The sequence below is a fragment of the Schistocerca gregaria genome, chromosome 3, assembly GCF_023897955.1.
Source record: "Schistocerca gregaria isolate iqSchGreg1 chromosome 3, iqSchGreg1.2, whole genome shotgun sequence".
In the NCBI taxonomy this organism is placed as follows: domain Eukaryota; kingdom Metazoa; phylum Arthropoda; class Insecta; order Orthoptera; family Acrididae; genus Schistocerca; species Schistocerca gregaria.
The window spans coordinates 504996553-505010401 of record NC_064922.1 but is presented as its reverse complement, the minus strand read 5'-3'; the positions used below and the strand labels follow the sequence as shown (position 1 = coordinate 505010401).

General features: G+C 42.6%; 1 protein-coding gene across 1 annotated transcript in view; it reads left to right on the top strand.

Moving 5' to 3' along the window:
* Positions 1 to 13849, top strand: part of LOC126355173 (protein embryonic gonad-like) — a 351172-nt gene that overhangs the window by 265476 nt on the left and 71847 nt on the right. The window contains exon 2 of the mRNA XM_050005384.1: positions 8072 to 8149. Coding sequence (XP_049861341.1) covers positions 8072 to 8149 — 78 coding nt within the window. The remainder of the gene's footprint in view (positions 1 to 8071; positions 8150 to 13849) is intronic.

Here is a 13849-nt window from a genome sequence, read left to right as displayed (position 1 = left end):
GGACAGCAGTCAGCATGGGTGCATGAAACAACATCTGCTACGGAGGCCCATGTGTAGCAACGTTCACTGAACGTTCGTTGAGGAGACACTGTTGGTATCCTCTTGGTTCACCTGGGTGGCCAATTCCTCAACAGTTGCACCTCTATTGGCCCGCAGAGGTCTCTGTAGACATCGTTCACACCTGTCGTCTACGGCATTTTGGTGCACCACATGTTGTCTGGGTGTCGGTTTTGGATGCACGATCTACTTTAAGTACAGCGGCATGTGTGTCGTTTACAAACATGGGCGTTTCGGAAGTGCTTCCAACCTAGGCCCGAAAGTATTTGATCACGTCCTTTTAGACATAAGACAATTCGCTGTGTTTTTGGGCTGTTTTCTGCGTCCCCCCGACAGACGTTTTACATCCTCCATTGGTATTATTGCCACCTGCTGTTTGTGAGTGATTACTTCCCGTTGATGTCGAATATAGGCGATGGTCACTTTAACATGACTATGCCATGTATTTGCTCAGTGTAATGTTATAGGATTCTGTTGGTGAAAGAAAGGTATCTTTTATATATGACTATGCAACAAACTTCAGATTGGTAACTTGCAGCTTGAATATGGAAATGATTAGTGTTTCAGCAAAAATTTCGTTGGAGTAACGCCACCTGCATCCTGTAATGGGGAAATATTACGCAGCTAAGTAGTGCGTTTCTCATTCAGAAATCATGAGAAGATCACGTTATAACTCGTATGACAGTGGTGGCATGTCGTAACTGCGTTTCATCATTCTCATCACACTTGAACGGATTGCACAGTTGTCATGAGAACATAGCTTCTATGCGATCTGGAGTTCCCTGTTCAGTATCATGAGGAGCTTAACAACTCCAAGCTACTAGCGGCTGAGAGGACAGATATTTTGTTCACTTGATCTTGCAGAGTCGTACTCCATGTGACGTATCTTACTTTTTCCTCTCGATCTTGCTGGGTTATGAAATGAACTCATTTTAATCAACACAAGTACGCACAAGAACACTTCAACGACGCCTTGTCAGAATGACAACCATAGTTTGTGGTTTCTATTGACACTGCAGGAGATGCCCACCAACACTGGGCACAGGAGTGTCACGTCGTCTTTTCAGACGAATGCTGGTTCTACGCAAGACCTTCACGATGGACTTATCCATGTTTTGAAACTCCGAGAAGAATGAATGTTTCCGTATTGTATTCTTCATAGTCATATTAGCCCAGCGTTGGCCGTAGATGCAAGGACTGCCATTGGCTGCAGAACATGAACCCCTCTGGTTATCATTCTCGGTAATTTGGACAGTAGCCGTTTTGGCGTGTTAAGGACAGTGGTCATGCCCTATAATTCAGTTCTCTGTCACGTTATCTTTCAGCAGAATAACGCAAGACCACATGTCCCTCACGTTGAATGACCTACAGAGGGCGTTCAAATGTTGCCCTGGCCAACACATTCTCCAGATAAGTCACCGAGTGAAAACACCTGGCTATTTGTTGCTGTGAGCCTGGCACGCAACCATCCGCCACTACGGCTTTTGAGCTCTAGAGAAGAGTTAAATCGCCATGGACTGATGTATCAGTATCTGTCGTCCAAGCTCACTTCGACTGGTGCCTAACCAGCTTAGAGCCGTTGTTGCTACCAGAGATGGCAGCTCTGTGTGCTATATGTCGCACCTGTATACCTCCAAATCATTCACAAATTCCGTCATGTATTCTTCTGAATATACTGTGTATCTCCATAAGTACAAGGGCGATCAAAAAGTTTCCGTTAGAAGGTCATACAGACCAGAAGCGGTATGGCAGTCAGGCAAAATCGCCGTGAGCGTTGAGGCAATTATCCCACCGACGCACCCTGTTGGACAGTGTGGACTGAAAGGTTGACGGTCGCATGGTGGGATCAGGACTACAGGGCCGATGCTCAAGTGTCTCCGCTTGCTCTTAATGCATGAGTCTGGACTCACAGATCGGCCAGCGTGTTTTGTCGAACCGCTAGCAGCACGGAACTTGGCGCGACATTCCACAACGGCGGTTTCCGACAGACGCAGTGCTCCATACAAATTCTTCATTCTCCAGTGTTTGACCTTCGGCAGCCAAGAAACGAATAACAGCACGTTGGTATTGTTTGGACGCATTTGGTAGTAATGTCGCCTTTATTCACGTTTCCGCATTTACCGCATACAGGACGAAAAGATGCCAATGCCACACTTATTCTTTGCCTGCATGTCGGTGCTTATTCGCTGACGAGATAGGAGTCATGGGATATGCACATTTGGCGATAGTATCGCTTACACAAGGTATAAAAGGGTAGTGCATTGGCGGAGCTGTCATTTCTACTCAGGTTATACATGTGAAAAGCATCCCGAATTATGGCGGCACGGCGGGAATTAACAGATTTTGAATGCGGAATGGTAGCTGGAGCTAGCCGCATGTGACATTCCATTTTGGAAATTGTTAGGGAATCCGTTATTTAGAGATGCACAGCGCCAAAAGTGTGCCGAGAATAACAAATTTCAGGCATTACCTCTCCCCACGGCCTTCACTTAATGACCAGGAGTAGCGACGTTTAAGTAGAGTTGGCAGTACTAACAGACAAGCAACAATGCGTGAAATAACCCCGGAAATCAGTGTAAGACGTGCGACGAAATTATCCGTTAGAACTGTGCCCCGGAATTAGGGGTTAATAAGCTATCACAGCAGCTGACTGACGGGAGTGCCTTTGCTAAAAGCACATCGCCTGCAGTGCCTCTAGTGAGCTTGTGAATTTATTCGTTGTGCCCTATGCGACTGGGAAACAGTAGCCTGGTCATGTGTCTCCAGATTTCAGTTGGTGAGAGCTGATGGCAGGGTTCGGCGCAGACGACACGAAGCTATTTACGAAAGTTGTTAACAAGACATTGTGAAGCTGTAAAGGCGTGGACTGTTTTTACATAAAGTGGATTGGGCCCTCTCGTCTAACTAAACCGATCATTGACTGGAAATGTCCGGCTACTTAGTTGAGTGATAAAGAGTTTACCTACCTTGCGGCGGCTCCAGGTTCGATTCTCGGCCGGTTTGGAGATATTCTCCGCTCATGGGCTCGGCTTTGTGTTGTCCTCATCATTATCTCATCATCACCGACATGCAAGTCGCGCATTGTGGTGTCACATGAAACAAGACTTGCAACCTGATGGCCGAACTCCCCCGAAATGGGCCTTCCGGCCGTCAATGCCACACGATCATTCCATTTTTCATTAACTGGAAATGGTTATATTTAGCTACTTGGAGCCAAACGATGAAATTTTTATGGATGTCAATGCCCCATGTCACCGGACCACAATTGTTCGAAATTAGTTTGAAGAACATTCGAGAGAATTCGGGGGAAAGATTCGGCCACTCATATCGACAGACATGCATCCCATAAAACTTTCATGGGACCTAATCGAGAGGTCAGTTCGTGCACAAAATCCTGCACTGGCAACATTTTTGCAATTCTGGACGGGTATTGAGACAGCAAGGCTCAGTACTTCCAGCGATTCATTGAGTCCACGCCACGTCCATTTGTTGCACTACGCGGGTCAAAAGGGGTCCGACAAGATGTTAGGTGGTATCCCATGACTTTTGTCACTTCAGTGGAAATAAGGAAATAATATCTGCTTCTACCCAGGCGAACAAAACTACAGTGAAATATGGATGTCACTAGAATTTCTTAAAAGAATGTTCTAGCAGCTTTACACTCGTTTTGGTAAGTACTCTAACTGAAACACTATGTCAGTTCGATGGAGGGTGAAATTGTACTACAAAATTCACCTGGTGCCATATCTGTATTGGTGTAGGAACAGCAAACAGCACTTTTGTACACACTACCTGTTTTACTGTAGATATCGAGCAGTCACGTCATGTTGATGAAGTGTTGTTGGAAGAAATGCGCGACATGGGCCTTATCTAAATTTTGAATTCAAGATTTACATTTCTGAGAATAAACTTTCAAGGCACTCATTAAATACTGAAGTATATTACGGCTATAACGAATTCCTAGCAATACTTTCCCAAGCTCTTCCCCTTTTTTATGGACTAGCCTAGCAGACACTTTTCCCTTATCAACAAAGTGTAGCGTACTAATTTTTGTAACTGATGTCCCACATAAACCAGTGCGTCTCAGACTGGGGGAGCTACCCCTTGAGGTGCAAAATAGATGTTTCTGAGGGTTAAAAACCAAAAGGGTTTGATTGTATTTCGGTCATGAGACTACTCGTAAACTGTTTTCAAAGGCTCATTACTATCATCACAATTTTTTAAGAATTAGTATTTATGATATTAGTTGTCAATAAATACTTTTTCCTCAATTACTAGAATTAATGTGTGTCACAGTGCGATGGAGACTACAGCTTTCTCAAATAGTTCACCACACTATGGCCCCAAAGAAACTGGTACAGGCATGCGCATTCAAATGCAGGGACATGTAAACAGGCAGAATACGGCGGTGTTGTCGGCATCGCCTATATTAGACAAGTATCTGGCGCAGTTGTTAGATCGGCTACTGATGCTACAATGGCAGGTTATCAAGAATTAAGTGAGTTTGAACGTGGTGCTATAGTCGGCGCACGAGTGACGGGACACACCATCCCTAAGGTAGCGATGAAGTGGGAATTTTCGCGTACGACCATTTCACGAGTGTACCGTGAATATCAGGAATCAAGTAAAACATCTAATCTCGGCCATTGCTGCAGCCGGAAAAAAATCCTACAAATATGGGACCAACGACGGAAGAAGAGAATCGTGGAACGTGAAAGAAGTGCAATTCTTTTGCAAATTGCTGCAGATTTCAATGCTGGTACGTCAATAAGTGTCAACGTGCGAATCGTTCAATGGAACATCATCGATGTATACCCTTGGTGACTGCATAACACAAAGCTTTACGCCTCGCTTGAGCCCGTAAACACCGAAACTGGACTGTTGGTGACTGGAAACATTTTCCCTGGTCGGACGATCGTCGTTTCAAATTGTATTGAGCGGATGGACGTGTACGACTATGGAGACAGCTTCATGAATCCATGACCCTGTATGTCAGATGGGGACTGTTCAAGCTGGTGGAGGCTCTGTAATGATGTGGCGGGTGTGCAGCTGGAGTGATATGGGACTCCTGATAGTCTGTATACGACTCGGACAGGTGACACTTACGTAAGCATCCTTTCTGATCACCTGCATCCATTCATATCCATTCTGCATTCCGACGGACTTGGACAACTCCAGCAGGACAATGCGACGCCACACACGTTCAGAATTGATACAGAGTGGTTCCAGGAACTCTCTTCTGAGTTTAAAAACTTCCTCTGGCCACCAAACTCCGCAGGCATTAACATTATTGAGCAAATCTTGAATGCCATGCAACGTGCTGTTCAGAAGAGATTTCTACCTCCTCTTACTCTTACGGATTTATTTACAGCCCTGCAGGATTTGTGGTGTCAATTCCCTCTTGCACTCATTCAGATGTTAGTCGAGTCCATGCCACGTCTTGTTTCGGATCTTCTGTGTGCTCGTGGGCGCTCTACACGATATTAGGCACATGTACCAGTTTCTGTGGCTCTTCAGTGTATGTAAGAAATGCTAAATGTCTCATGTGGGTAGTTCGTGTTACAGACAAGAAGTTCGTACATTACTCTCTTCATTTAACTGACAATAAAACACAACAATAATTACAGTGCCACGCACAGTATAGCTATTATTATTAAAGTGGTCAGACACAAAGCGCTGGCAGCCTGAAGTCTTCCAATTTCTTCCAGTTCCGAAGTTAGGAGCCCAATGGTCAAGTAATTTTCAGACGGCTAGTACATTGAACACATTTTAACTCGGTTTGTTTTAAGTGGCGGCGCTGGGTGCAGGCGAAGCGAGTGTTGCTTGGAGGAGGAGCAGTGTGTGCGAGACATGTTTTAAAACAAGTATGTACCCTCAGTGTGGACGGTTAGCTACCTTACCAGAGAAGAAGCATAATGGATGCACCGGCAGTTGCTTTATAACGCATTTTAAAACACACACTCATGTACACACACACATGCATACACTCTATCCGAACAGATCACGTGAAGAAGACATACGGTTGCGTTTCTGTTTTGCATGTTGGTTATTCGGTTGCTTTGGGTTTATTTGTCGATTGTCATTTTCTATTTGTTGTACACTGAAGCTACTTGAGTTTACATATTGTAATTTCGTCGTTTAGTGATAGTGAATGGAGTTGTGGAGGCCATAAAATGGGAGTGCCAAGTGGAGCAATCGGAACATTTCCAATTATTCTTATGTTTGAGTTCAATAGAGGCAGCGGGGGCTGCGAGAACAATTTTCGCGGTATACGGCGATAATACCATTGGACATACCACGGCAAGAAAATGGCTTTCTCGTTTTAAGGGTGAACGTTTTGACGTTAGTGACTCTCCACGATCAGGACACCTTCGGTGTTTGATGAAGATCGTTTAAATGCATTAATCCACAATGATCAGCGCGCTGCCACTGTATTCGAAAACTGGCAAATGTGGTAAACCGTAACAATTCCAGCGATATGTGACATTTGCATATAATGGTGAAGGTTCAAAAATCAGATGTTTGGTTACCGCATGCTCTAAGCCAAACCCACAAATATCAGCGGGTGGCTATATGTGCATTCCGCCTGCTCATAATCAATTGGCACGTGACCAACACATACCATTCCTGTCCTATGTTGTTATTGTTGACGAGAAGTTGTGTACTTATGCTAACATAAGGAAAAGAAAGAAATGGTTGAGCCCAAACGAAGCAACAACTTCCCGCACAAAGATCTGCGCGCATCCACAAAGGATAATGTTATGCATCTGGTGGAACAGCGACAATGTAGTAACTACGAATTGCTTCCCCAGGGTGTAACCACCACTGCTGACACTCACTGTCAACAACTGAGACTTCTTGCACACGCACTGCAATAACAACGACCAGGGAGACTGCCTCAAGTGATGTGACTCCACGGCAACGCTGACCTGCATTCTGCTAGACTGCCAAAAAACAGTATACAGGAGTTGGGCTGGGAAATCATACCGAACCCACTTTATTCACCTGATATTTCGTCCTCAGATTTTCGCCTTTTAGAGCCTCTATCGAAGAACGTTAGAGGAAGTTCCCTTCCGGATGAAAATGCGCTCCGAAAATGGCTCGACAAGTTCTTCGCTTTAATAGCACGTGATTTCTACAGTCGCTGAATCGAAAAGTTACCTAGCGTTGGCAGACGTTAATAGTGAACGAGAATGTATTATTGATCACTAAAGTGTAGGTTATGTGTACCTGTTGTCTTTATTAAACTTACGGAAAAACACTATGAATTTATGAACCAACCTGATAGATGAGAAAGTAGATTTTGATTGTGATAGCATTGAAGATAAAAACAAGGAACTGAATGAATTTGGATTTTGATTTACGATGGGCATTCACTGAGAGCAAGGTAGATATAAAAAATGATGTTAGACAGAAGGTAGGTAAGTAGATATACTGCAGATTAACGCTCCGTCGCCGAGGCCATTAGAAATGCAGCGAAGTTTGGAGTGCGGAAGGATGAGGAAGGAGACTGGCCGAGGAAAATCACGTAAAACATAAATCTCAATGGTCGGGCGCGGATTTGAACCGTAATCCTCCCGAATACGAATCTAGTGTGCTAGTCACTGCGCCACCTTACTTCGTGTTACACATAAACAGTACTAATACATCATTTTAAAAGGTAAAATGTTGAAATAAAACTCTTTTTGATTCTGAAGTTTACTTAGGCACTGAAGCTGGTGATAGTGGGGGCAGCGCAGCGTATTTAACGTTAATGGTCTAAGAAGGTGTAGGGGCCACTGAGTACACGCACTCTTAAGTTCTCTCATATTTTCATTATAGACTTACTTAAGCATTTTAAGGACGATACATTTCACAGGCCGTTACACACACTAATAATAGAAGATCTTTTCCTAGAATTTCGTGGTTTTGTTCACCGCCTTCTGAATCTCTTAGATTCTATAGAATGTTCATTGACCATTAACGCTGGGAGAGCGCTGTTTAACCTACAGCAATTACTTATTTCCTGTTGCAGATGAACCAGCTGTGCCGCGTGTGTGGGGAGCCAGCAGCGGGATTCCATTTCGGTGCCTTCACCTGCGAAGGCTGTAAGGTAAGTTGCAGACAGAATCTTGACTGGCGATCAGTTTTTGCCATATTTCAGTAAGATTTATTTTTTAAATTCGCTGACTTCCTTACCGCTGAGTTTCCACCTCCGACCTGTCAGTGGCTTCAGACAGCTGGATCAGATCCTGCTGGTGGAAGAAATGTTCCCTAACGTGGCACAAGGTGAAGCAGTGGAATAAGGATCCTAATCATCAGATGGCACTACCATGTGCGGATGAAACCAGCCGTATCAGCAGTTCGTCATATAATGAAAACATTTCGCACTATTGATGGTGGTCTATCCTTCCCATTTTAATCTTATTCTCTCCCTCCAGCGCAGTACTGTCTTAGTGTTACAATATCTTCACTGACTCATGGTAAAAAAAGAGGCTATGAAGACATCTGAGATCTGGGTAGTATACGTCTCTCATCCTTTATGTAGGTTGCATGTGGAATCTGATCATGTCTGTTACCTCTAAAACATGTAACTATTGTATCTATTGGTTAATTGCAATTCCAGGACATCTGATGGATTGCAAACACCGAAACGCGTAATATTGGATTAATAGAATCATTTTGCATTCAGTCAATGACTTTTCCCTATTCACTATTTTGCAGGTTACGTATATTGTACAACATGAACGTATGCCTCCTTCGTGACTTTACGTCACGGTTAAGATGTAATTTAAAATTACAGAAATTACGACCGAAGCTGAATTAAATTTAGGCTACACGACAAATTAATTTAGCAGCACAAAATCATAAATAACTATTGTGAATTTTTAGGCAAAGGATTTATTGCATCTATAGAATGTTCCCTAAATCGGCTCAGTACTGCACTGGTTTCAAGTTATTGTCCTTTCTGATCAAGTTTTCGATTAAGTCCATCGCTGATAATGCAAGAAATGAGTTGCACAAGTACAGTTCTTATTTGAGAACATGAAAGAAAAATGTTACACTCAAACTGAGCGTCCAAACGTAATTCAAAGGCTGTAAAGGACTATTCACTCTACCATACATTTTTAAGTCCGCAGAACTTTAATTCGGAGATTTACCATTACAGAAATCTCACTTTGTGCATGTGTTACAATTCGCAACAAGGATTCACCTACCTGGTTTATTGCCGAGCGGAATGGCACAGTTACCCTTTTAAAGTTAGCCTTACTTTACTGTTCATGTCTGCCTTCATGTAATCTATACAGGCGCTAACGCCATTTTCAATTTGGGCACAAACGTCTCCCTGCAGCAGTATCAAAATTCTTTTATACCGTTTAGACTATACAAGAAATGTTAACTCGCAATCATTATAACTTGAACTCTTCTGCTGGTTCGTGTCTGAGTAAACCAAAGTGGCTTTGTGGGTTTGCCTTAATGCAAACACTTTTCGTTTACTTCCCCCAACTAGTTTCAGTGAAATATCAGCGTCATCAGTGGGTTTCTTTATTCTTTTTGCTCTAAAGTTTTTGCATAATTTTCGTAAATAACGGCAACATATACATAAAATATGCAAGTTTAAAGTAAAAAAGAGTAAAGAAACCCACTAATGATGGGTGTATTTTGCTGAAACTAATTTGGGAAGTAAATAAACAAAAAGTGTTTGCATTAAGGCCGACCCACAATCCCGTATTAAATCAAAATACACCAAATGAGAATGCTACTGTGGCAGTCAAAATAGTACCAACAACATAATTAGTGACAGCTATTCCAGTAGGAGCATAATTATTACTTGTCGCTTAAGGTGACCTTTTTCTAGAATAAAAACCCTCTTTTCAAATTTGCCCTCGTTAGGAATATGATATTCTGAAAGCATTTTGCATTAAGATGCTTTTGGTGGACTGTGGATTTACCTGTGTTGTGCCATTTCTCTATAATTAAGGTAATTAGAGCTACAAAGTTGACAAATCCAGTAATTATACGAAAAACGTACAAATTTATTACTATAAAGCTGTACCACTATTATTGTAAATTAATTCTACATCAAACTACTATTTATCCGGGTGTCTATTATCATTACTTGAGAGTTAATGAATAATGTTCAGTAGTGGCATTCCACGTTTGATAACTAATTACGATATTCTATGGAAGTTATCACTGCAATTATTCAAAAGTTCCTGAGGCGCACAATCCATCAATATCTTGCTGCCAGTGGCATCAACTTCTGTTTAACAGTTACCTGATTATCCATGTTAAAGAAACTTGAATAACTCCTAAAGTATTCACTAGATCGAATAAGCCTTTGCAACAGACTGGTCTCTTATGGGGTACTTGATTTCTTTTTTGTATGTACTAGTACTGATTAACAGAAAGTTTGTATATTGTCGTTTTTCCACTACCTGTTTATATACTTCTCTTCTTACCATCCTGTCCGAATAACAAGCGAGACGTACACAAAAATGAGACCAGCTTACAACGGTACCACAATGTATGTGTGGTGAGTCGATGAGATATGTCTACAATTATTTAAGGTCTCATCGGAGTTGGTTTTCACTAACACTGTAGTTGAGTCGACATAAGCTGATACCTGACAGCTGCAGTGGGCTGGGCAGGCATGTCTCGCATAATGTCGTAATGCCATTGTGTTAACGTGTCTATGGCAACTCCTCGTTGTTGTCACAGCTCTGTAGACGACTACTGTGTTCACCTGCAGCCGTCAGGGCTTCCAGTTGAAGGCTCACAACAGCGCTGCGAGCTGTCAGGGATCATCTTACGCCGTCTCGATTACAGTGGGAATCAATCGTCAGGGACAGCATACGTGTATCACAGTGCTGTGAGCTGCTGTTTTAGGTGATAAGATTTGCAGTGGGTGCAAGTGGGTTAATGCATGTACATTGTTGTGTTGGATCGTGAAACACACTTCGGAACAAAGTTATACGTTCACTTCTTTGAAAGCCCTTCATTCTCTTCCATTTCAACGAAGTAATTCTAAATCTAGCTCTAAGGTATTTACGAGTTCCTCTGGAAAAAAGGTGTTCTGAGAATGAATGTAGGATTGAAATTGTGAATTGAATTTTCAAGAAATGGAACATTGCGTGGGTTTCCTGTTAAGAGGGAAACAGGTCGATTTTCAGACCTTCATTTGGTATGGAAGAGGTAAGGTTAGTTATAGTTGACAGTGTATGAAGAGCTCAGGTATAATTTACTGATCTGTAAAAAAACGATGATTGAAATTACTCTGGAAACAGACTTGGGATGTGTGTAGATGTATGGTAGATTGCAAGTGATATTAAAGGTGCGATTGCAAGCCGACGTCCAATGTCTTTGGGGTATACAGCGTGTTGTATTCGATTTATTCGGAAGGTAAAGGAATTACGGATTTCTTCTACTTACTTGAAAATATGTCGCAGAGGGTACAGTTTGGTGAGGGCAAACGGATACAGAAGGCGAGACGGAGTGTACAACTTGGACGGATTTTGAGAGAAAATGGTGCGACTTGGATGGACAGAGATGAAAGCAACGCTTTTGTTGGTTAGATGGTACGGACGAGGGTGTTGTAGCTATATATGATAGTCGACGGAGTGTCCTAACGCTTGGCTGGACAGCACCTTTGGCATTTTTCATCTATTGTGGGCTTGCTTGCCTTTGGATGGTTAGCATCTGAGGGGTCCATCTTACAATTTGATCAAGTGTTACTCCAAGAAATTTTAGTGATTTTATTCTATGGATAGTTGTGGACTGTGAGATAGGGATTTCAAGTCCTGAAAGCGTGGATGGTATTCCAGTGCTCCAATTAACGTTTCAGCAGTAACGGAAAGAAACGCAAAACTATCTGTCATACACTGCTCTTACGTTTTCATAAATGCAGAAAATACTTTCGTAATTAGGAGCATACGGTCCTGTGATGATATCGCACCTATTTATTGATTACTGCTTATTAGAAGCCTTAATTTCTTCACAATACAAGAGAACCCATTTCTAATACCTGAAGTAACAATGATTCCTGACCTCGTATGTAATAATAATAATTTATTTACACTATTGGCGCTGCAGTCATGGACTGTGCGGCTGATCCCGGCCGAGGTTCGAGTCCTCCCTCGGGCATGGGTGTGCGTGTTTGTCCTTAGGATAATTTAGATTAAGTAGTGTGCAATCTTAGGGACTGATGATCTTTGCAGTTATGTCCCGTAAGATTTCACACACATTTGTACGTTGTATACTATTGGCCAGTTTAGTCAAAAAATGGTTCTAAGCACCATGGGTCTTAACATCTGAGGCCATCAGTTCCCTAGACGTAGATCTACTTAAACCTAACTAACTTAAGGACATCACACACATCCATGCCCGAGGCAGGATTCGAACCTGCGACCGTAGCAGCAGCGCGGTTCCGGACTGAAGCGCCAGTTAACTCTATTATGCCATTTTCAAGAGGTAAGCTAATACTTGGCTGAGCAGCAGTTCGTTTATTTTTCATCGAGAAGGCCCCACAAGGTGCAAAATTTCTGAAATTACGACATTTTTCTCCTGTAATTGAAATAATTATTTATTTGTGTGAAAGTCACATTGTGCCATTTCGGAAATTTTGACCGAGTGTGAAAATGGGTTTATGGCCAATACAGACATTAGCTGTCTCTTGAAAATGACATAACAGGCGATATTCGGCAACCGTGGAAATTTACTATTTATTTAGCGTACGACTAGTACCACACCACACAAGCAGACATTTTTCCTTTGACAATACATGTACACATATTTTACACAGAAGAATTATTGGTAATTATAAATGAATTAAATTTATACTACTTAAAAGCACAGTAGGTCACAGGGATATATACGACTGCTGAATAAATTGAAGTGATCCCTCTGATGCCATCTATAACTATTTCGGATAGTCAGGAAAGGTTCGTTTTGGGCACCCACCAATGTCCGAGTGGCGTTCAATTAGTAATGCAACACTTCTTTATGAAAGCAGATTGGTTTTGGTCAGGACTCCAACACATTACATTATTCCTCACTCTTGATTAAAATTCGACGGCCTTAGGTCAACTTATACGGAGGGCCTATATGCCTCCATCGTGTCATTCTCACCGATGACGTAGCCAACGGCTTGCTGCATCAGTAACCTCCCTATCATCCGCATACTGCTTCCCGCTGAGTGCATCCTTCATTGGGCCAGACAGATGGAAGCCGAAACAGGTGAGATTCGGGCTGTAGGGTGGATGAAGAAGTACATCCCAATAAAGTTTCGCGAGCTCCTCTTGGGTGTGCAGACGTGAGAGTTGCCTTCAGTTATTATGAGAAGGATGAAGTTTGCTCGCATTTTTGTTGTGACGAACACGCTGAAATCGTCTCTTCAGTTTCCTGAGGGTAACACTATACACCTCAAAGTTGATTGTTGCATCGTGAAGGAAGTTATCAAACAGAACAACACCTTAAGAGCCTCAAAAGCCGTCGCCACTTTACTGGGTGAAGGGTGGCTTTGAACTTTTCCTTCGGGGGATAGTTAGTGTGGCGTAACTCCATGGATTGCCGTTTTGTTTCCGGTACGAACCCATTTATGGACGTCCATCTTATTGCATGGGCGAGGGACTTGAGAAAAAGTAACACCAAAGCTGTATCTTGAGAATGTCTTTATTCTATCACACGACAAGTTTTGGTGGCACATTATCGCCATCCTCAGGCCCCACCACTGCCAAAAGAGTATTTCAATTCCTCCGCGCATTTACTGTAAGATTCTTATTACTTGCACACGTGGACTGGGAGTCTATACTCG